Below are 23,451 nucleotides of genomic sequence, written 5' to 3' on the forward strand. Positions count from 1 at the left end.
TCATATATATATATTTTATATATCATATTAAAAATAACTAATATAAAATATCTTTTTTAATTAAAATCCAGCATTTCAAAACATATGAAAATTTAAATTTTGTTTATTTAATTTTAGAAAAATAAAATAATATTTGATTAGATAAATTTCATACAAAAATATCTATTATTCTTTATACAAAAATAAAAGTCCCAATATTTTTTAGAAAAACGCTGAATGATTATCAATTTGATAAAATTTATGAACCAACATCCTTTAAGCTTTTTTAAAAAATTCAAATATTACGCATGCCCAATTGAACGTATATAAGAAAGTGACATGGCGGTTCTCCAATCTTCTATTCCCGCGATTAAATTCGAATACAGACCAAATGAAGGAGAACAAGATGACGTCGTCAACGATAACTCGTAATACCAGTCACATAGTCAGAGAATCGGTCAGGGTGGGGCTCGTAGAATCGTACTTGTGCGTAACCCGTTCGTTCGGTTCATTCCTCCAGTGAGAAACAGTACGTCGAACATTGGTGATCGTGCATGGTGGCGCGTATGTATCCACGCGTATTCCTCTATGAAAGAGGTTGTCGCTTTCAGTGTATTTCCTTGTTGAAAATATGAAATGATCAGTGAATAATTAAAAATCGGTGTATGTGTAATAAATAAAGATAACGAAGATGATACATGTCTCAAGAATAGTCAATGCAATCATAGTTATCCTTGCTCTCAATCGAGGTAATGCCTTACCTGTCATCTATATTCACCTGGCGACCAATTCGTTGTTTCGGTGAGGTGTCATGATCACGTGGTTACCATTGAGTCACGCTAAGAGAAACAGGTTTTCTGAATACTGCATACCACTTGTTATTGTGTATCTCATTGAGAGTCACGTATCATAAGGAACATATTTGATCTTACATATATTGATGATATTAAAGAGTTAATTATTTTATTTAAGATTTTATTAATGCTTTTTAGGTTAAGGTTTGACAAATGATTGAATTAGTTTCAAAGATTTGTAGTTTATTAAAATTTTTTTTATTGTAATAAAAAAGAAAAATAAAGTTTTATAGAATAATAATTCTTGGAATATACATATATTGTTATTCAAAACATAGTGTTTTGAAAATTATATGTATAAAAATTTTAGAATTAGAATTTATTTTTAAAATATTGGAATTTTGAAATTATAAAATAATTATTTAATTTGTAAATTATAAAATTTGGAATCTCATTAATTTTTAGTCAATGAAATACTTCAAATATTTTTCTTAAAACAATATCGTTTCTTAAATTATATCATTGATTTATTGTCTATTTTGATGTACAAAACATCTCGAACTTAATGACGCGTTAAACAAATAATCAACTTTTTGCAATTTGCATAATAATTAGATACATCAATCGCATGCGTTTATTCCTATTTTTTCTAATTTAAATCTTCTGATTTATTTCTAAAAATAATATAGGAATAAATCAGATTCATTTTAAATATTTCATTATCATTTTGGCATCCTATATGTAAATAATTAGTAAATAAAAAACTTCCATTCATTTTGAACTGAAATTTTAACATACTATATAGATTAAAATTATGATTCTTAAAAATTGATTTTTAAAATATTTTGTAATGAATGGCAAATAATAAAAGAAATAAAATGAAATATTCAAAATTCAATTAATAAAACCTATACTTATCCTATATCATTATAACAATATTTATTTTATTAATACAATAAAATTCATATGGATAAAAATTAAAAAAAAAAAAAAGAATATTTCTTATGTGATATAATAATTGTGCAATATTATCATAATTTTACAAATTACAAATTGTCATTGTTATTTTGCTAATACTCTTACATAATGATATCAGATTTTTTGAATGATTTTTATAAATCATAAATTAATTCTAAAGATAATGAAATGTATTAAATAACTAAGTACTTATTATGCAGAAAAAAATTTATATACTTAAAATAAATTATTTATGATTTCCTTCCTTATGATAACCTATAAAATATAGATCACAGATAAATGTAACGATCAATCAACTCACAGTAGTATCTAATTACAACATTCCATTGGAATATATCTATGTATTCTATATTGAAATATATAGGTATCTGTATCCCGTTGAGAATTGACAAATTTATCGTTAAATATAACAATATGAAACAACCATATAAAGTACGAACGATAAAATTGATCGATATCAAAGTGTATTTCAGAAACATTGAAGGAAATATGAATTCATGAAATAAATTTTTATCTTTATTCTTTTATCAATGCAATTTAATGTTTTTAAATTATTATCGTATATGTTATGTCAGAGAAAATAATTTATTTATAAATTATTTATATATATATAAATAAAATAGAGATAAATAATTTAGAAATAGGGGAATAAATAATTTATATAATATTTTTTTTTTCTATATCATAAAATTATAAATGATACCATGATATTTTTTGAAAAAATACATAAATAATTCGTATTCATGAATATCATTAAAAATTTATTTGAAACTTGATTTAAAATTTTTTTAGGAATATATTATATGTATAATATATTACATGTATCTTATTTGAATTTTCCCGCGCAAATATCTTGCATCTCTTCTGTTCGTTATTTGAAAAAGTATTTTAATAGAAAGGAAAAGAATCATATATAATAAAAATTCATGCAATAAAATTCTTAATATTCTTAATATTTGTAAATGAAATATTTATGAAATATTTTTTATTTTTATATCTTTTTTTTAATATTTTAATATTTTTTTAATATTTTTATTTTTAATGTATGTTTAAGGAAAATGTAAAATTTATTTATATGACATGATATCGAAAAAAAAACAATTTTTCTTAAAAATGCGATTAAAAATGATGACTTTATTATTGACTTTATTTAGTATGAGTAATGCTTAATAGAGTGAAAAAATAACTGTGATATGCAAAGTACGCTGTATTTTTTTAAAGAAATAAATATCATTTAAAATATAAAATATAAAATATTTATCATAGTACATTGATTTAAAAATTTCTTTTTGATAAATATGATTTAACAATTTTTCTAATAAATATGATTTGATCGACTAGTTACACATTGGTATTTTACTTGAATAACGATGATCAAATAAAACTCGTCATATCTTTTATTCGTAGAAGTACTACTATATCTTAGATATGTTAAATATTACGTTTGTAAATAAAGTTTGATTACAAAATAATTTAATTAAATCTTTTTTTCAATTAAAAAAATATATATTCAAATATTAGATTATATGTTGTTTTTAATACATTAGAATTTGAATAAAATATTGTTTTATATAATATAAAATAAAATTATATAGAATGGAAAATAATATTTTATATATATTGAAACAAAAATCAATAATAATAAAAATAAATGTTATATAAAATAATTAGTTTCAAATGTAATCATTTTTAATTATTATTTATTCTATTTATTATTATTTTTGTTATTCATAATATATGTATTATAAAAATATAATTTAAAAATAATTTAATTATTCGAATTATTGTTTGCAATCTTTCTATTTATACGACAAAAAGAAAATATCTGAATACTAAGTTAATCTGTGAGGGGCCATTCATTTCTCTTCATCTTTTATCGTCAGTAGGTTGGGCAGTTCTTATCAAGACTTCCCAATATACGGCAACAAGTCCCATGATTTTGTGTGTACATAAAAGTTATAAAATTATTTTCAACTGTTATCTTGAAAATGATGTTGTCATATAGTCCTTAAGAATTAATTGGATGTATATATTAAAAGAATCTAATTTTGATAGATTTAGCATTTATTATTTAAAAAAATTTTTGATCCTAAGATTCATTAATAATATCAATAATATCAATAGATAATATCAATAGATATCAATATATATTACAATTAATATATTATAAAAAAATAAGACTGTTATTTAATTGTTAAATTAATTTGAAAAAAATTGTAATAAGTATTATATTATTTCAATTTGAATTAAATACGAAATTTAGTACAAAATATAATATAAAAATTCCATACATTTATACTATCATAATCCAACATCAAAAATCTCCTGAAATAATTTAATACTAATTCATTTATCATATTATATATAAGATGTCACAATAAGACTTAACGACTAAGCATCCATGTTTATTTTTCTCATAATGTTATAAAAATTATTTATAAAATAATATCATCAACATTAAAAACTGTTTTACATAATAATGATTTATTAAAGAATAATAAATTTAACAAAAGATTCTCGCCAGCCTTTGCTCCTGATTTATTTATTTGTTTCTCTGTGAAACGTTGATTGATAATGTGGCTGCATTATCAGAAGAGGAAAGAAAGGACTTCCTTCCTAGAGACGGTTGTATATGCGCAGAAACGATTTCTCGTACGGCACATATGTGTATTTTTACACAAAATAATAGTAACAAGAATAGAAGATAAAATCGATTATCCACAAGACATTGCGGCTAAAAATTTCTTAATATTTCGAAATATTCTTGTTCCAAGATCTGAAAATCTACAAATATAAATGTTTTTAGTTGAAAGTTTTTGATTATAATATTTTATACTTTTGTTCATTTATCAAAATAAAAAATTGAAGAAAAATTTAAAAATCTTTTTAAAATTATAATTTTTTTTTCATTTTAAAATTAATAATTTTTATTTGTTCTTCAATTCGAAAATTGAAAATTATATTCTAAAATAAAATTTTGAAAATGTAAATAATTAATTGATTTCTTTTTTTTATTCATATTGGTAAATATGAATCTGTATTTAGTATATTAGTATTATACTCTACTAGTTTGTTATCGATATGAGTTATCAGTATGTTATCAATATGAATATCTATTAATCTATCGATTATCAATATCGGTTAAGTGCACCTTCATTTTATGTTAAGTGCGTCTTCATTTGCATTTTCAATATCTATCTCTTAGAAAAACATACTCTTATAGATAAATTTTATTTTTGATTTATTTTTTTTCTACGAAAAATCTCCACGATATTCTTTGATATTTCTACGTTCTTCGATATTCCATTCCGTTTCGATAATCTTATAATAAATTTTGATATTTATCTGTAATTTTTTAATTTTAATTTTTTCAAAAATTCATTTTTTCATTATCAGGTTCAATAGCTCAATTGAGCATAGATGAAACGGAAAAGGCTACAGAGCTTCTTATAAATGAAGGTGATAGTTTGGAGATCACATGCACCGGTTTCGAAAGTATTTTTTTTGTCTATCCTGAAGATGAACCCAATGTAAGTCTTTATAAAAAAAAAAAAAAGAAGCTAATATCGATATGGTACAAAAAAAGAAACTAATCTTGTTAATTGTTTCATTAAAATAGATCATCACCTCGACGCCTTTTAAAGAAGAAAATCTCGAAGATGACATATATAAATTCGTGTTTAAACGAAACGAAACTGTTCATGGGGATACGGGATTGTATGGTTGCCCCGGTAATATTTTGCAAGTTACCTCACATCCTAATTTTCAAACATCTGAAAGCTTGGTATTTGTTTATGTTCAATGTAAGTGGAAATTTTAAATATTTCTTAAAATATGAATAAAATAAAATTCTCGAGAGTTGTTATAATTAATATTTCTCGTTAATATATTGAGATATATATCTTACTAATAAAAATAGATATTATGTTGAGAATAAATTTTATTCTCAGAAAATCGCTTTTAACGCGATATTTATTTGCGAAAAATATTCTTGAGAGCATCTCTTTATATTTATTATTATTATTACTATCTTTCAAACAGAGCAATTAAAATATTTATCATGGATTTATTGTTACTTCTGTTGTTTACTATTGTTAATTATTTTTTTTATAAAAAATATAATAAATATAATTGTATTAGCAGAGATATTCAATTTTTTAAATGTATTTTTAAAATTATATATTATTTTATAAGAAAATTTGAGAAATTATATTTACAGAATTGAAATATGTCATAAAATATAGTTTTTTAAAAAATATACGTTTTATATTATAAGATTAACTTGATACTAGAGATAGTAATGATTATCATTATTATTATTGTTATTATTTTATTCTACATTTACATTATTTATTTGAACTATAATATTATTTAGATTAATTTATTATTATAAAATATTATTTAGATAATTGTTCAGATATGTACAATGATTATAAATAATTTTTTAAATAAAATGATAAAATCATATGATCTTGATACATAAATTTAATGCTACAATTATTCTGTTTCAGCGAATAGAAGCATGTTTGTGCAAACAGATAATTTTCGTTCATTAACTGTAGTAGTCGGTGAAACTGCTTTAATACCTTGTAGACCAACATCGCCCAATTTCACAGTTGAACTCTTGCTTGGTGATTTGGTAAATTGATCTATTTTAATCTGTTAATAATCTATTAGGCAAAATAATAATCAAACCAAATAATATTTAATTAAAATAACATTTAAAATGAGCATAAAATAATAAATACAAATGAAAAATATTAAAAGATTTTTTTTTTTGAATTTTTGATTGTAATTTAAAAAAAAATTAAATATTTATTAAATGTCTTTTAAATATTTTTTTAATTTTGAAAAATAAAATATTTATAGAATTTACTTATATTTATTTTTTTAAAATATTATGTTTTCAGAGATTAAACATTTTTTGATCATTTTCTTAATTGTAAAGTTGAGAAAGATACAGAGAGTTTTATGTGATGTTATTATTTTGTTTTATAATATTAGATGAAACATCTTATAAATAATAAATAGAATTAAATAAGAAAAAAATATATAAAAATATAAAAAATATTAAGTAAAGTTATATTTATTATTATAGGCTGTGAATAAAACAAATTTCCATCCAAGGATTGGTTTCACTTTGACAAACATCACGCTGAAAGATGGTGGTTATTATACATGTGTCATACAAGCAGATGTACGCCACGAAATAAATTATTATTTACTTGTGATTCGTATGTATACTCTCTTAAAATATTTTTAAATTTTATTATTTTAAAAATTATAATAAAATTTAAATATAAATAGCTTTTATAAATATAATTCTTTAATTAATAATAAACAAAAAAAACTTATTATTTTATTATTATTTATTTTAAATATGTAAATTAATTCCTCTATAAGATTTTAAATATAAATTTAATATAATTAAATATAATTTTTAAATTATAATAATTTTGAAAAAAAAATAGAAAATATTTTGAATTTTTTAATTTGATATATTGGATTATTCTCTATAAATAAATAAATTTAATTTTCTTTATTTCATTTTTTTTTTTTGAATACAACTTGGAATTGATTGAAATCTTTTTTTCGATTTTAGGGAAGCATGAATTGAACGAACCAAAAATTGCGGAGGATAATTTACGTCATGTAACAAGAGGTCAAATTCTACGTGTAAATTGCTCAACAATCGTTGAAACAGATATGAATTATGTTTTAAATTGGAGTACACCCCATATGGTTCGAAAATAATTTATTTTTATTCAAATCATTAAATTGAAATTAAATAAAAAAAATAAATTTTACGTATGATTCCAGAATACTAGAATAAGGACTGTTGATTACAGTGAAAAAACAGGTCCAATTAAAAAAGCGATTGTCGAAATGATTATAGAGGATGTAAGATACGAAGATGAAGGCTTCTACGAATGTGTTATAAAATCATTTCATGATTCTAGAAAAACAAAAGTCTTCATTAAGGTTCATGGTGAGTTGAAGTTAAAATAATTTTTTTTAATTATTTAATTATTTAAAAAAAATAAAATTAATTTTAATTTAACTAAAATGTTTTCCTTTTATATTAAAAACTATTCTAAATATATATTTTTAGATCCGGAAAACAAATTTATCAATCTAACAGCACAAGATGCTATCAGACATTATCAACGTCATGAAGGTGGTGAAATACAATGGGTTGTACATGTGCATGCTTATCCAGAACCTATTCTTAAATGGTAATAATTTTAAATAGTATTAATAAAATTATTAATAGAATTAATTAGAATAAAAAAATTTTTTAATATCTTATTATATTTAATATATATCTTATGTCTAAATACAGGCTAAATACAAAAGGGGAAGAAATCACAGGTAATTGGGAAACTCCAAAAAAAACGAAATATGCGATAAAAACAGAATCTACTAATACAATTTTAAGAATAAACCATTTAAATATCGAGGACATGGGAGAATATTCTCTTCAAGCTACAAATCAAGATAAATTCGATATGTTGAATTTTACGTTAGATGTATTAGGTATATTTATTTTCAATAATCGAAGAGAAAAATTGTTTATTATTTTTATTGTTTTTTATTAACATTTTTTTCAGTAAAACCAGTACCAATGTTGAAAGTAGAGCCTTATTATAGCCCTAACCAGACGGTGGAAATATCTTGTGATGTGGCAACATTTCCATCACCGAATATAACGTGGAGTTTTATTAAGTACCCTTATTATCCTTCTTATGAAAATGCGACCATGATAGAATTAACAGTATGTAATATCTCCCTTAAATAAACATTAATTATAATTATGTTTATATGAACAAACGATGAAAACAATTGAGGAATTGAAAAGTTTTATATTAAAATTTTTATATATTAAAAATTTTATATTATAAAACTTCATAAATTTATAATATATATTTGTTTTATTTTTATTTGAAAGATATTTTTCTTAATTTTATAGAACACAAAAGAAAGTGGAATGAACACCAGATTTCATTCGATCGTAAAGATGACTATTGAAATGAGTGGTCATCTTACCTGTAGCGCATGCAACATTATTGGATGCGAATCTCAAACTGAAACCATTTTTGTTTCTGGTAAATAATTAAATTACAACTTTATTTGCAAGATATTCATCGAATCATAATATATGTACATATTTATTAAAAAAATCATGATATTATCACGATAAAAACTTTATATATTATTATTTATGTCTTTTTTTCAATTTTATACTTTTATATCGATTTTTCAAAAATATAGATGGAAAAGGTGGTTTCGGTATAATCGAGCTAAAAGATTCAGTAGTCGAAGGCGATGATTTAGAACTAATTTGTGCTGCCTCCATTTATAATTACACGAGCAATTTCGAATGGAAATACGCAAACGGTACTTTTATTGTACAAAATGGTAAATCTTTTATTATATTTTGAAAAAAGAATTATATTTTTTGCCAATTTTTTGATTAACTGCTGTTTTTGAAACATTTAGGTAGATTAACGATTGAACAAACTAAGACTCGATTTACTTATCGTTCGATCTTAAAAATAAAAAATGTAACTAAAGCAGATTCGATGATTTATACATGTAGCAATAAAGAAGAAATGGATTTCTTTCTTCAAGTTCACGGTAAATAATTTATAATTATATTAATAATATAATTCATATAGAAAAAAAATATAGTATATAATAATATAAAAACCTGAAATAATTTAATTATTGTTTATAAATCGTGAAAAATTTGTTTAATGAATTATTTTAAATCATAAATAATTTAAAAAATTTTTTTAATTTATTACAAATAATTAATATTGATTTAAAAAATTAAATAAATAAAATTTCTGATTTTTCTTTCTGATTTTTCTAATTTTATTTCTTTTTTAGGGGCAGTGAAACCTTTTATGAAGGAAACCAATCTAAACGGAACGGAAATTACGATTGATATTAATACACATGATTCACATAATTCATTAATACTAAAGTGTTTTGTAGGTGGAATGCCTAAACCAATAGTCACATGGTATAAAGTAAGTATCTGATGATTTATTTTTAAATATCACTAAATCATATAATTAAATATTATTTAACAAATAATTTTACTAATATAATACATAAATTATTTAATGAAAAATAGCATTGTATATAATATATATATATATATATTTTTATTACTTTTTATATTATATATAAATATTCTTGATCACTTACGTTATTTATTTCATTTTTTATAGAATGATGAACTAATAAAAATTGGTGATCAATTCACATATAGCCATAGTCAACAAGAATTGCATATTAATTATTTAAGGGATATTGACAGTGGAGTATACTTATGTAAAGGCGAGAATCGTTTAGGAGTAATCAAAGCACACGGAAATATAATAGTCAAAGGTAATTTAATTAAATTGAATAATATTGAATAGATTTCATTTTTTTCGATAAAACATTTCATGATATATTTATGTGAAATACAAAAATTTCTTACAAAACTTTTTAAAATCCATAGGAAAAGAGGTTCCGAAGGAATTAATAATATTGATTGTCATCTTATCAATCACAGTAATAATTCTGGTGGTCTATTTTACAATCAAGATTCGCCGTGAAAAGGTATTTTTGTATTATTGAACAATAATATTTTATTTGTAAATTTTCAAATTTGCATAATTAGATTCTATTTGTTAATATTCACAATTTTAATAATAATATTCTCTTTTTTAATAATTTTTTTGACTCTTGATCTTTAGTGATTTCATGATTTAAAAATATTCTGCAATTATGAAACATATTTATATACATATATTTTTTATTCTAGATCATGAGAAAAGAATTAATGGAAGCAGGATTGATGCATTTTGAAGAAGGAGCAGTGGAATGTTTGAATCCAGAATTAACAGTGGATGATCAAGCAGAATTACTTCCTTACGATAAGAAATGGGAATTTCCAAGAGAAAAATTAAAGTTAGGTAAATAATATAATTATATAACTATATGTAATTATATGTAAAATGAGATGTAAATTTAGTATATATGTATTATTCTTATAGTGTGTAGTTAAATACAGGTCCTCAGTTATTTCTAAATGATTTTTTAATCCGACATCTAATTGAATCTGGTCGGAATTCAAGAAAAAATTAAAATTAATCAGTATAATAATTAATAATCAATTCTTTACTATATTGTATAGATAAACTTTGATCTAAAAAAAATAATTATATTTCTCATATTTAATTTAATAATTAGTTTTTATCAAATGTAAATGTTATGCTTATTAATAAATATTGTGCTTATTGTACTTATTAATATAAACATTGTACTTGCATTTATTAGATTGTTTCTTTGTTAATTAAATTATAATAATCTTATAATAATTTATTGGTATTTTTTTTATAAACATCTCTGTCTTATTCTTTGCTTTATTATATACTACTTATTTATATTTGATTGAAATATTTTTTGAATTTTATAAAAATTATTTTCTAGTATTTTAAATCAAAATAAATTTTACAGACATTATATGAAATGCATATAATCTCTAAGTAAAAAAAATTAAATTTTAATCTTCTATATATCGATTATTATAAATAATTGTAGATGTTTTTTCTCTAAATATCTCAAAAAAAATTTTTTTTTAATATTAATTATAATATTAATTATATTTTAAATATTTTATAAAAATTACTTTAATAATTGAAATTCAACTTAATTATTTAATTTAAAGGGAAACAATTAGGAAGTGGAGCTTTTGGAGTTGTCATGAAAGCGGAAGCAGAAGGAATTTGCGAAAATGAACCAGTTACCACAGTAGCAGTAAAAATGGTTCGTCGAACAACAGTTCCGACTTGTGTTCGTGCACTTGCTAGTGAGCTGAAAATTATGGTACACCTTGGTAAACACTTGAATGTAGTCAATCTTCTTGGTGCTTGTACGAAAAATATTTCCAAACGTAAGTATTTTAAAATTGTGGAATTTTAAAAAAATAATACAAGTAATAACATAATTTAATAATTAATTTAATAAATAAAATTAAAAAATTTTTTAAATCTACCTCAGTTTTAAGAAGAAAACAATAAATAAAATTTTATAATTTAATTTTAAAATTTAATATTAATATTTTATGTAAAATTTAAATTTTGATTTTAATATTTTTTCTTCTTTATAAATAGGTGAATTATTAGTAATCGTAGAATATTGCCGATTTGGAAATTTACACAATTATTTATTACGACATAGGACTGATTTTATCAACCAAATAGATCCAACAACCGGTAAATTCGATCCCAGTATCGGTCAAGATGTTTTAACCAGATCCGTTAGTGTTAGCAGTAATAATAGGTTTGTTTTTTATCTTTTCATATAACATTTTTACTTATTAATATGCTCATTAATAATTCTTCATTTCGTTTCAATAATCTTTTGAATGTATGAAAATATGTATAATTAAAATTTATGTAAAATAATCAATATTAACATTATAAAATAATATTTAATTAATAATTAATTAATATTAATAATTTATTATCAATTGTCCATTAATAATCAATTATCCATTATGAATATTTTAAATCCATATTGTGATCCATATTGTGATCCATACTGTGATCTAACATAAAACATTTCTAAATTTTATATCTGAATATTAGATTTTTAATTTATGCAGAATCTACAAATTATTACAATTTCTATATTTCTTTTTTCATAACTATATGTTACTATATATATTTATGTTCTGCATGGGGTTGTGGTGCTTAACGATGGATATGTGTTTTCTTTTGTTCATACGACAGGATAAAATACGTGGCATTGTCATTTTCTCGCAGTCTTAGTGATAATTCTGCCATCGAATCGACGAATTATCAAACTTCTGCAATGGATTCTCAAGGAATTAGCATGTCACCGGATGGAGGTATTCAAAGTAATAATTCATCCCAAGGATGGAGATTTAATTATCGGGGTGATTATAAGGATCATAATTTGAAACCGATTTGTACGCAAGATTTATTATCTTGGGCTTTTCAAGTAGCGCGTGGAATGGAATATCTTAGTCAAAGAAAGGTAAATTTATATATAATTATAATTTGATTTTATGTAGTTATAATATTTAATAAATATAAAATTGATTTTTCTCAAATTAATCAATTAATCAAAAAATTTTCGAATAGGATGCGATTGCGATAAATCCTGAGAAATATATTTTATCAAAAAAAAAAAAATTATTACATAAAATCTAAATAATTTTTTTTTAGAAAAAAATTTGAATTATTTACATAATTAGAATTATAATTATATAGAATATAATATATAATTAGAAAAAAATTATTATTTATCTTTAAGAATGTTTGAGAATTTTGAATCATAAATATTAAGTTTCAGAATTAGTTTTCAAAGTCAATATCTTATTTCTGATTAAAATCCTTAGCTAAGCGCAATAAAAATTATTAAATAATTGAATCTATTAATTTCAATATTCCATTATAATTATTAATATAATTATTCCATTATAATTATTCTATTAGGTATTACATGGTGATTTAGCTGCGAGAAATATTTTATTGGCCGAAAATAATGTTGTAAAAATCTGTGATTTTGGTTTAGCAAAAACCATGTACAAAGATAATAATTATAAAAAGAAAGGAGGTGGTCTATTACCTATAAAATGGATGGCTATCGAGTCGATTAGAGATCGAATTTTTTCAACACAATCAGATATTTGGTCATTTGGTATAGTTTTATGGGAATTCTTTACATTAGCTGAAACACCTTACCCAGGAATGGAAGCTGAAAAACAATACCAGAAACTAATTGAGGGATATAGATTGGAACAACCGGAATATGCTACTTCCGAAATGTAAGTTAAAACGGCAGTTTTGTTTTTAAAACGAAAAAAAAATAATTTTTTTCTATTTCAAATTTCAAATTTCATAGATATAACATAATGTATCAATGTTGGATGGCTAAACCTAGTTTGCGTCCGAGTTTCACGCAATTAGTTAAGAATATTGGTGATCTATTAGAAGAAAGCGTAAAAACGGTAAGTTTGATGTTAATATGTTTTTATTTATCATATTTTATATTTATTTTTATTTTTATTTGCAAAAATTTAATTTTTTTAAATTTAAAATTTTTTTTTTAAATTTACAATAATTTTATTCAAAAATATGATGTAGTATAGTAATCATTGTACACGATGTATATAATATATTAAAATGAATGAATAAAATTATTATACTCATTAATTATTAAAATCAATTATTAAAATCATATACATTTTAAATATTTTCATTTGATTTAGCATTATATCAGTTTAAATGATCCCTACATGGATATGAACACAACAATGTTAGAAGGTGGGCGAAATGATTATTTAACAATGCTTTCTTCGCCTGATCATACAACACTTTCCTCGCCCACTCATGATTATTCAAATTTGCCTCCTTCAAATTTAACCGATTCAACGTACCTATGTATGAGTCCTAATAGTCAGGGATATCAATCAGAAATATTCAGCCCTAGACCAAATCAAGAAAGTACTTGTTTTGAATTTCCATCGCCTACTTCTGATTCAGAGGACGCAGTAGAAATATCACCAATGTTAAAAAAACAAGAGGAAGAAGATCCTTATTTAAAACCTATCAATGTACATGCACGACGAGCAGAATTCGTTCGACAGCGAGAGGCAATGAAAAATCAAACAATAGATCGACCAATCAATAGGGATTTTGGATATTGCAATACTCCACAAAATGGTCAATTAATAAATCTGAATGAAAAGAATAAAAATGATTCAAAAAATTCTGATGACAATGAAAAATTAAATAATGGAAATACAATATCAGAGAAAGATTTTATACCCACTATCATTAGGACACAAGATAATTACGTAAACATGCCTAAACAGAAGAGTGATTTAAGGTTAGAAATGCCAGCTAGTTTTAGCAATCCTAGTTATGTGGTGATGGTTAATCGTGAAACAGATCAGATGAAAGTTTAAGTATGAACTATGCATGAACAAAAATTGTTACAATTATTCTAAAATAATGATTAACAAATGGAAAATATCTATTTCAGGGGTTTCATGGAATGACATATAGGTATGGATGGAAAATGGAAAAAAATGAATACTAGAAAAAGTGTTATTATCAATTTATAGATTCAGTTTTTGTGTGAGCATGTGTGTTTTTGAGTGATAAATACGAAAAACTAATTATATAAATAAGTTTCAAATATTACATGTTGCTTTCGTGCATCTTGTTTGATCTTTGATGTGCCATGACGACAATTATTTAAAATGATTTAAATAAAATGAAATCATTCATGATTAATTTTCTTAATGAGCTTGGATATTCAGAAAGTTTGATATATATATATAGTATATAATGTCGCGTAATTATTATAAATGAATATCAGAAATAAAATATATTCATTAAGTTATAAAACGATATTTGAAAAATATAAAATAAAATAACGGAAGATAAAATATTTTGAAATAAAATAATTATTTTTGTTTTTTCATATTTAAAAACTTAATATAATTATTTGATATAAAAAAATCAAAAAGTAAAATAAAATTTCATTTGACATTAAATTAATATTAATACAAGTTATAAAATAAATGAAAATGGAAAAATAAATCAATATTTTTATAAAATAATTTTTTTGAAACATTTTTTGATATATTTTTAGGCGATTAATATTTCGCATATGAATCAAATTGTTTCAAAAAAATTATAATAAAAAAATATATTTTCAATATATACGTGTATATTTATATTTATAAGTTATCGTTTTTTTATACATAATTAAAATTTTTACTATAATTTAAAATATTATAAATAAATATAAATAAAAATTATAAATATTATAATAGCATATATTATAAATAACATAAATCAAATTAAATATTTAATGAAGTGTCTTGATATTATGATATCATATAACTAAGAAAATTTATGAACTGATTAAATATATAAAAACGTACAAATATATAATGACAATACATATATATATATATAACGGCGATAGTAAAATAGAATGTGACAATGAATTTTAATTGGAATATTTTCAATTATGTACTTATTTATTAATCGTAAAAAGAGATTTTATTATTATAATAATTATTTTTAAAAAATTTATGCAAAAATATTTAATATTCAATTATATATATGGATTTATCATCAGTACTTAATACTCAATTCATTGTAAGCTTGATTGCAAAATTTCATTCGAATTTCGGAAAAATTTTGTATCTACTACAACCAAAGAGAGAGAGAGAGAGAGAGAGAGAGAGAGAGAGAGAGAGAGAGAGAGAGAGAGAAATGTTTAATTTTAATGTAAGCTATTTTTATTTGGATGAAAAAACAAATTAATATAGAACGTATGTGTATGTTGAATTAATTTAAATTGTCTAATCATAGTTTATATTTAGAATTTAAAAAACTTGTATAATAAAGTTTTTATCTTTACAACATTTTTATTTGTTATTAGTATAGAAAGTATAAATAACATTTTAATTTCATAAATATTTCTTAGCATTATATTTCCACGCCTATATCACTTACAATTCTAATCGCGTAAGGAACATCATGTATTGTTACATTATTACGAATACGTCGACCTGTACGTTCACCTATATCATCAACTAAAATTTTCTTATATTCTAACCATCTGAAATATTAAATTATAATTATTAAAAATGATTAAATATGTTTTATGTATCTCAACAAATATCTTATAATTGAAATAATAAAAAAAAAATAATATAAATAACAACAAGAAATAGTATACCTTCGATTCGTTACAAAGTTTTGAAATAATTGTTCCTTCGTAGGAAATTTTGAATCCATAAATTGTTTAACGCGTTCCCAAATATTTGCACGATTATGAATTTTTAACCAATATCGTGGAATCAAACAACATCTTACGGGTGTATTAGCTACTATTCTTCGATTAACCATATTCTCTCCTAATTCATAAATATCATTTTATTTTTATTTTTAAAATAATATATTGACATATGAATTTAAAAAAATATTACCTAATCCGAAACATGCACCCCTGCTAAACGTACAGATTTGCATAAATATTGTACGTACGTCAATCGGATAACGTTGTTGAGAAATAGATGAAGGTTCTCTCATTAACATTTCTGCTACATCCGTAATTTTGTGCCATTGGTTTATCTATACATTTAAAGTTTTTTTAAAGTTATGATTTAGAATTAAAATAGTTCTGAATTTTTTTAAAAAAATAAATAAGGAAAAACCATCTTTGTAAAATATTCAAAAAATCTATTTTAATGATATTAAATATTGTTTCGCTTCAATTTAATTATTTTTAATTTCTTTTCTATATTTTTTATCTTAAATAAAAGAAAGTTATAACAATTACTCGTGAATATTGTACTTACTACATCCAATAATGTTGTAGTAATAATGCTTGTACGTTCAAGATCTGTTCTTCTATCAGTTGGCTTTGAAGATAATAAAAGTTGAGCATAATCTACAAAATCTTCATCTACCTCCATGTCATTTTCCTTTAAAACAAAAATTATATATATATATATATATATATATATATATATATATATATATCATGTATAAAATTAAATAAAAAAAAAAATTATTATATAAGAGCTTATAACTATGTATCACATTCAATACAGTTATTATAATATTATCATACTTTAGTTTTTTGATATTCGTATTCCAATTCGTCAATTTTTTCAATTATTTTTGAATTTTTTGACCATGATAAACTTTTTGCCTTTTCGGGATCATATAATTCATAATGAGTTCCATAAACAGAATGTTTTTCACGAACAATCATATGTTCTATTAAACTACATTCGCCTTCTAATAAGAAATGAACATAATTCACCATTCCTTTACCATCACCTAATAAAACCTTAAATAATTATTTTATAATTTTATTATACTTATTTTGATAAATAAAAAGAATTTCAAGAAAAAATTAATTTAATTTTAATAAATTTTTTCTATTTAATTACAAAATATATTTACGATTAAATTAATATTAATTACGACGATTAATATTATCGTACAAAATATATAGTAATATTTTATAATTATTTTTTTATAATTATAAAAATTCATTTGAGATGATGTATTACAAATATATTAATATTTGATAATCTTAGAGATATTTAAATATTTTTTTTAATATTAATTTAATATGATTATATTTAAATATATATATATTGAATATTATTGAAATGATTGTAATTTATATATAAATTATAAATTATGTACCTCATCAATTTGATAATCTCTTATTTTACTAAGAATGCAACATTCTCGTATTGTTTTTTCATCCCAAGATTTAAAATAATTAAAATTAATTAATGCATCTTGTAATAAGTCCCATTCTTTTTGTAAAAAAGGTCGTACAAGATCGTCAAATTCATTTTGAGGAATAAGTATCAAATCTACTGAAGCTACAAATAGAATTCATTAAATATCTATAATATTTAATTATATCTAAATAAAAAATTTCTAAATAATAAAATAGTTATATTTTAAAATGAAAATAACAAAATAATTCTACATACTTAATGTAACTACTGTTGCTGATCTTGGAATATTACATAGCATCGCAATTTCACCAAATACATCACCAGAAGTTAAAATACCCATATCAATTTCTTTCGTTTCGCCTAAGTAATAATAAATTTTTTAATATATATATATATAAATGCATGTTCCAGAATAAAAATTTATCCAGAATAATTTCATTTGTTTTTCAGAGATATTAAAAATATTTTAAATAAAAATTCAATGATTTTGAAGCGGATATAATATAATATTTTTTCTTAGAGAAGAAAAGATTTAGATGCTTAGAGATCATATAAATTAATTTTTTAAATAGAATCATTTATTTTTAATATATAGATATATGTTATACATATATTTCTCTATAAAAATTATTAAATCATTTTTGAAAAGACTATTATATTGTTTCCAAAAACTATTATTTTAGAGAATAAATATTTTCAAACAATATTTTGATGTATGATTTCAATGAAAATTTTATTATTCATACAATGAAATTAAAAAATAATTTGTTAAAAAATATTGTTTTATATACCTGTCCAACGATCAATAATTGTTTTCGTTACACTGACTTCTCCATTTATAATAAAATATTGATTTCGAGGTTTATGGCCTTGTCGTACAATTACGCGACCAGCTCGTAAATATTGATAATAGCATACTCCCGCTAAAACTTCTCTCAAACGTTCAGGATATTTTACAAATACGCGAAACTTTTTAAATAATTCATATACATATCTTCTATCCTCTTTCGCTCGATTTTCTGGTCTCGTCAACAAATAAGAACGATCCTTAAGTATAAATCACTTTTATTATTTAATAGATATTTATATTATAAAAAATCAATTAATAATAATTATACCAAATATTTAAAAATATTAAACATCAATAATTAGAGAGATATTAAAAATTCTATATACCTGTAGTGTAAGCATTTTTTTTTCAAGTCTTTTCTGTTCTGCCCTTCGAATATTGATAGCGATATCATCGCTAACTTCTTCAATCACTGGTTCTTCAACCAACCATTCAATATATTCCAAGACAAGTCTTACAGCAGCTCGAAAAAGATAAATTCCTTTTAACCTATTGACCTATATAATTATTCTTATTAAAAATGGGCCATATTACTTATAAACATCATTATAATTATGATAATAATTAAGTTATATTTTTATATTTGCTTCTGTCATACATACATATAAAATTAAAATATTTCATTTCCTTATTTCGATTTAGAATTTAAAAGCAATATTTTAATTTTTGCAGTTAAATTAATTAAAATAAGAAAATCTTTGTGAATTCTAATTGAATTCCAATTCCATAAATATAAATGATTATAATCTTTATAATTACTAAGTAAGAATATGAAGAGATGAAATTCATAAAATATATCGTATTTATAATATTTATTTATTTTTTTTTTTTACTTTCAAAGAATTTACAGAATACGCTATAATAACATTAAAAATGATATACAATATATTTACTGGTCTTATAACTACTGATCTTCTTCTTAATACTTCAAGAAATGATTCACGAAGAGAAATTCTTCTGCGTAATGTGTAATGTGTCATCTTTAATTTTTTTAATTAATCAATTGCAATATAAATTTAATATAAATAAAATTACTTTGTAATTTTCTGAATAATAATATAAATAATAGTAAATAGTAACTAAGATCAATTATTTGAAATACATTAAATACATACAATATATGATTTGATGTCTTTTCTCTGCATTTCACGTTGTTATATCGATAAAATTATATATGATAAATATAGTTATATATGATAAATATATATGATAAATAAACAGATGAGATATAAAATATTTTTAAAAAATATTAAATATTGATAATTTTCGAAATTAAATTTAAAATAGTAATAAAATTAGTTTTATTATTTTTAACTTCTTATTTAAGATTAAATTAAAAGAAAAAATTAAAAATTAATACAATATATTGTATGTGTAACATATAAGCATAAAATTTATGAAAATCTATATAGTTAATCTATATAATAACTTAAATAAAATCAGCAATATATGATATTATTAATCAGTTTATAAAATAGAAATTGAGATATAAATTCCATCTATATTATATATTATTAATGCCGTTATGACTTGCATATGGAAATGTCAAATGATATTTTAGTGATTTTATGAACGCAATATAAAGTTTGTGTATCTATATAACGTGACTTGCTTTTCATAAAAATTTGGATTTTATATAAGTAATAATAATGGTAAAAAAAAATATAAATTATATTTAAAGAAAAAATATATAAAAAAAACTCAAATAATAACATTAAAATAATATATTTTAGAGTTTTGGTTTACCTTCACTTATACCAAAACCTGTTGTGAACGGTCAATTCAATATTCACGATGACAATTATGGTGTACCTAATCCCATGATTTCAGGGTATAAATAAATTATTAAATAATTTTCTTAAGAATGAAAAATTCTCAATTATTAATATTAAATATATCATGTAATTACTATATTGTTAGGTTATCGGCATCTAGACAACATATAGGTTATGGACATCCACTAGAAATATCTGAGAGAAATGTAAGAAAATAAATATGAAAATCATTTTTATCATTTACATTACACATATTATATTTATTTTTCAGTATGAAAAAAATCGTACTCATATAAATATGGTATTATTAAGAAATTCACAAGGATTACATGCTCCAATGCGTTTAGCAATGGAATTGAAAGCAACTGAAAAAATTGGGCGATTACCATTTCTTCCATCATCAAATATGATGAAAGATGTGTTACTTGGAAAAGATGAAGAAATAGGGTAAATTAATTTTTTAAAGAATTTTTTGTTATTATTTAAATTGGATAATATATATTTATATATTACATTAGATATATATATATATATATATATATATTTTGTGTTTTAGTTTATAATTTCTAACATATTAATTAATGAAATGAATTTATTGAATTAATGAATAAATATTAAAATTTTAACAATTTTTTTATATCCTTAGGTTTGAAGATATACTAAATATATCTGAATTTAGAGAACAAATGGGTCAACCACATGCTGTTATTGAAAAAAGTCTTGGAATATTGTAAATGCTTATTTCTATTTATAATATATAAATCTTACTTTGTATTATTATTGAATAAATTCAAGTAACAATAAATATTTAATTCTTATAATTAAATAATTTGGTTTAAATAATTAGCATTAAATTTATTTAATTAATTTAAAAATTACATATCTTTATATATCTGACCATACAAGATAATTTATTCTATTATTACATATTTTTTTAATTTCTTGAATTCCAACATGTAATTCATTATTATTTTGTAAATGCATTTAGATTGATGTAAAAATTGTTTCTATTTTATTTTTTTTTACATTCATATTATTTTCTATATATAAAAGAAATATGAAATTTTTCTTTATATTTGAAATAATATTACAAATTATATTTTATAATCTTTTATTTATAATTAAGTTATGTAATTTTTTATGTACAAATCACTATAAATATGTGTTTTTTTCCTTTATTAGATTTAAATTTAGAATTTTTTTGTTTAAAATATAATTCAGTAACACAAAATTCTTCTATTAATTTTTTTACTAAATCTGAGTATTTAAATAATATATTTCCTTTTCTAAAAATAAATATTTGACAAATTGCAATATGTTAATTCAAAATTCTTCAAGAAATATTTATTGTATAATTATTGTATAATTAAATAATTATTTTTAACTGATAAATGGTCTCATAATAAATAAATACAATGCAATTTGGATAATGTTCTACAAAAAGTCAATCAAATTGTTCAAGAATTAAAGCATTTACTTCTGAAATATTTAAAATCTCTTTAAAATTTTAAATATTTAAAATATTTATATCTAATACAAAAAAAGTTATATAATTTAATATATATATTTTTTTTGATATTTTAATAAAAATTAACTATGACATTTCATCATTCATATAAAAATAAATATATAATTAAAATTATTATATATATATTATGTATAAAATAAATTTAATAAAAAGATTAATAATAAATACTTACCATTCGCATGAATATGTTATTTCTTTTTTAAGTTTAAATTTCTTTAACTTTATTAGAGAGGAGAATGCACAAAGTTCACAAGATTATCAATAATCAATTTTATAGATTTAAAATATACTATTCTTTAAAAAATTACAAATATATCAATATATATAATTGTATAAATATTTATATTTGATATAAATAATCATGACTACATATAAATAATTTTTTATTCAAAATATATAAAATAATTTTCGATATGTTATCAAAAAAAAATATGACACTATTATATTATTATTATATAATTATATTATAATTATATTAATTATATTATATTATTATATCACTATAATTAATACTTAATTATGTTTCATTGAAATTCAACATTATAAATAAAATAAAATTATTAATATAAATATTTCGATACTATATGTGTGTGTATATGTATATATACTTCGGCACATATTTTTAATATTTATATTATATGCTTATATATTTATTTATAATATTAATTTATATTATATTATATTATTAAATAACAAAAATTTATTTAAATACATACATATATATATATATAAATACATATATATATATATAAATTAAAATTTAAAGTGCCATATACTTTTAAAAATTTATCATGCTTGATTAAACTTATTTATTATTATATTATTGTTGTTGTTTAAAAAAATATATAGTATTTAAAATATAAAAATCTAGATATTTATATATATAAAAATTATTTAAGATAATATATGTTATGTACTTAAATATAATAATTTAAAATATTAAACAAATAAAGTTTAAATTATTCATATTATAGATTTATTATAAAATGATAATTATAGAAAATTACTTAAAATTGAAAATTATAAAAAATTAGGTAATAAAATATTCAAATATAACGTAATTATTTTAATTATATACAAATTATACAAATTAGTTACATTAAATTTTTAATAGAAGCTATTGAATTTTTGAATTCATTCAACTTTAATAATTTGAGCAATCACTTTCATATTTTACTAATATTTAAATAGTAACAAGAAAAAAAAGGATAAACTGAAAACAAATAAAA

General features: G+C 20.9%; 3 protein-coding genes across 10 annotated transcripts; 2 read left to right on the top strand and 1 right to left on the bottom strand.

The window, feature by feature from the left end:
* On the top strand, positions 1–16,224 carry LOC107994676 (vascular endothelial growth factor receptor 1). 6 transcript variants are annotated; one of them, XM_017051685.2, is made up of 24 exons: positions 1–728; positions 5,148–5,281; positions 5,371–5,554; positions 6,263–6,390; positions 6,850–6,985; positions 7,354–7,493; positions 7,572–7,740; positions 7,864–7,987; positions 8,095–8,288; positions 8,363–8,526; positions 8,722–8,857; positions 9,024–9,170; positions 9,252–9,389; positions 9,645–9,787; positions 9,992–10,151; positions 10,267–10,367; positions 10,573–10,723; positions 11,479–11,703; positions 11,924–12,092; positions 12,545–12,812; positions 13,274–13,605; positions 13,683–13,788; positions 14,050–14,669; positions 14,826–16,224. In XM_017051685.2, the coding sequence occupies exons 1-24, from the start codon at positions 671–673 to the stop codon at positions 14,839–14,841; spliced, it is 4,143 nt and encodes a 1,380-aa protein (XP_016907174.2). In that variant the 5' UTR covers positions 1–670; the 3' UTR covers positions 14,842–16,224. The 6 variants fall into 6 exon arrangements, with proteins under 6 accessions (XP_016907174.2, XP_061934211.1, XP_061934178.1 ...); XM_062078227.1 differs by having other exon boundaries at positions 12,578–12,812; XM_062078194.1 differs by having other exon boundaries at positions 14,050–16,224.
* LOC107994723 (uncharacterized) lies at positions 16,208–22,418 on the bottom strand. 3 transcript variants are annotated; one of them, XM_062078251.1, is made up of 10 exons: positions 22,395–22,418; positions 19,246–19,416; positions 18,861–19,116; positions 18,325–18,429; positions 18,026–18,210; positions 17,439–17,660; positions 17,164–17,289; positions 16,792–16,936; positions 16,542–16,719; positions 16,208–16,421 (listed from the first exon to the last, which is right to left on the bottom strand). In XM_062078251.1, the coding sequence occupies exons 1-10, from the start codon at positions 22,401–22,403 to the stop codon at positions 16,289–16,291; spliced, it is 1,530 nt and encodes a 509-aa protein (XP_061934235.1). In that variant the 5' UTR covers positions 22,404–22,418; the 3' UTR covers positions 16,208–16,288. The 3 variants fall into 3 exon arrangements, with proteins under 3 accessions (XP_061934235.1, XP_061934225.1, XP_061934219.1); XM_062078241.1 differs by lacking the exon at positions 22,395–22,418 and adding an exon at positions 20,035–20,127; XM_062078235.1 differs by lacking the exon at positions 22,395–22,418 and adding an exon at positions 19,813–20,080.
* Positions 20,389–21,520, top strand: LOC107994744 (proteasome maturation protein). Its single transcript, XM_017051788.3, has 5 exons — positions 20,389–20,571; positions 20,653–20,750; positions 20,840–20,900; positions 20,966–21,141; positions 21,341–21,520. The coding sequence occupies exons 1-5, from the start codon at positions 20,569–20,571 to the stop codon at positions 21,426–21,428; spliced, it is 426 nt and encodes a 141-aa protein (XP_016907277.1). The 5' UTR covers positions 20,389–20,568; the 3' UTR covers positions 21,429–21,520.
* Positions 22,419–23,451: the final 1,033 nt, after the last annotated feature.

This window comes from Apis cerana, linkage group LG1, assembly GCF_029169275.1.
Source record: "Apis cerana isolate GH-2021 linkage group LG1, AcerK_1.0, whole genome shotgun sequence".
In the NCBI taxonomy this organism is placed as follows: Eukaryota; Metazoa; Arthropoda; class Insecta; order Hymenoptera; family Apidae; genus Apis; species Apis cerana.

Coding starts and splice junctions, on each gene's coding strand:
- LOC107994676 (XM_062078194.1), top strand. CDS start 671: ATGATACATGTCTCAAGAATAGTCAATGCAATCATAGTTATCCTTGCT. Junction 9,390..9,644: donor TTTCTTTCTTCAAGTTCACG/GTAAATAATTTA, acceptor TTTCTTTTTTAG/GGGCAGTGAAACCTTTTATG. Junction 13,789..14,049: donor TAGAAGAAAGCGTAAAAACG/GTAAGTTTGATG, acceptor CATTTGATTTAG/CATTATATCAGTTTAAATGA.
- LOC107994723 (XM_062078235.1), bottom strand. CDS start 19,899: ATGACACATTACACATTACGCAGAAGAATTTCTCTTCGTGAATCATTT. Junction 18,430..18,860: donor AATTATTGATCGTTGGACAG/GTATATAAAACA, acceptor ATTATTACTTAG/GCGAAACGAAAGAAATTGAT. Junction 18,211..18,324: donor AGCAACAGTAGTTACATTAA/GTATGTAGAATT, acceptor TTCTATTTGTAG/CTTCAGTAGATTTGATACTT.
- LOC107994744 (XM_017051788.3), top strand. Junction 20,901..20,965: donor TAGAAATATCTGAGAGAAAT/GTAAGAAAATAA, acceptor TTTATTTTTCAG/TATGAAAAAAATCGTACTCA. Junction 21,142..21,340: donor GGAAAAGATGAAGAAATAGG/GTAAATTAATTT, acceptor TTATATCCTTAG/GTTTGAAGATATACTAAATA.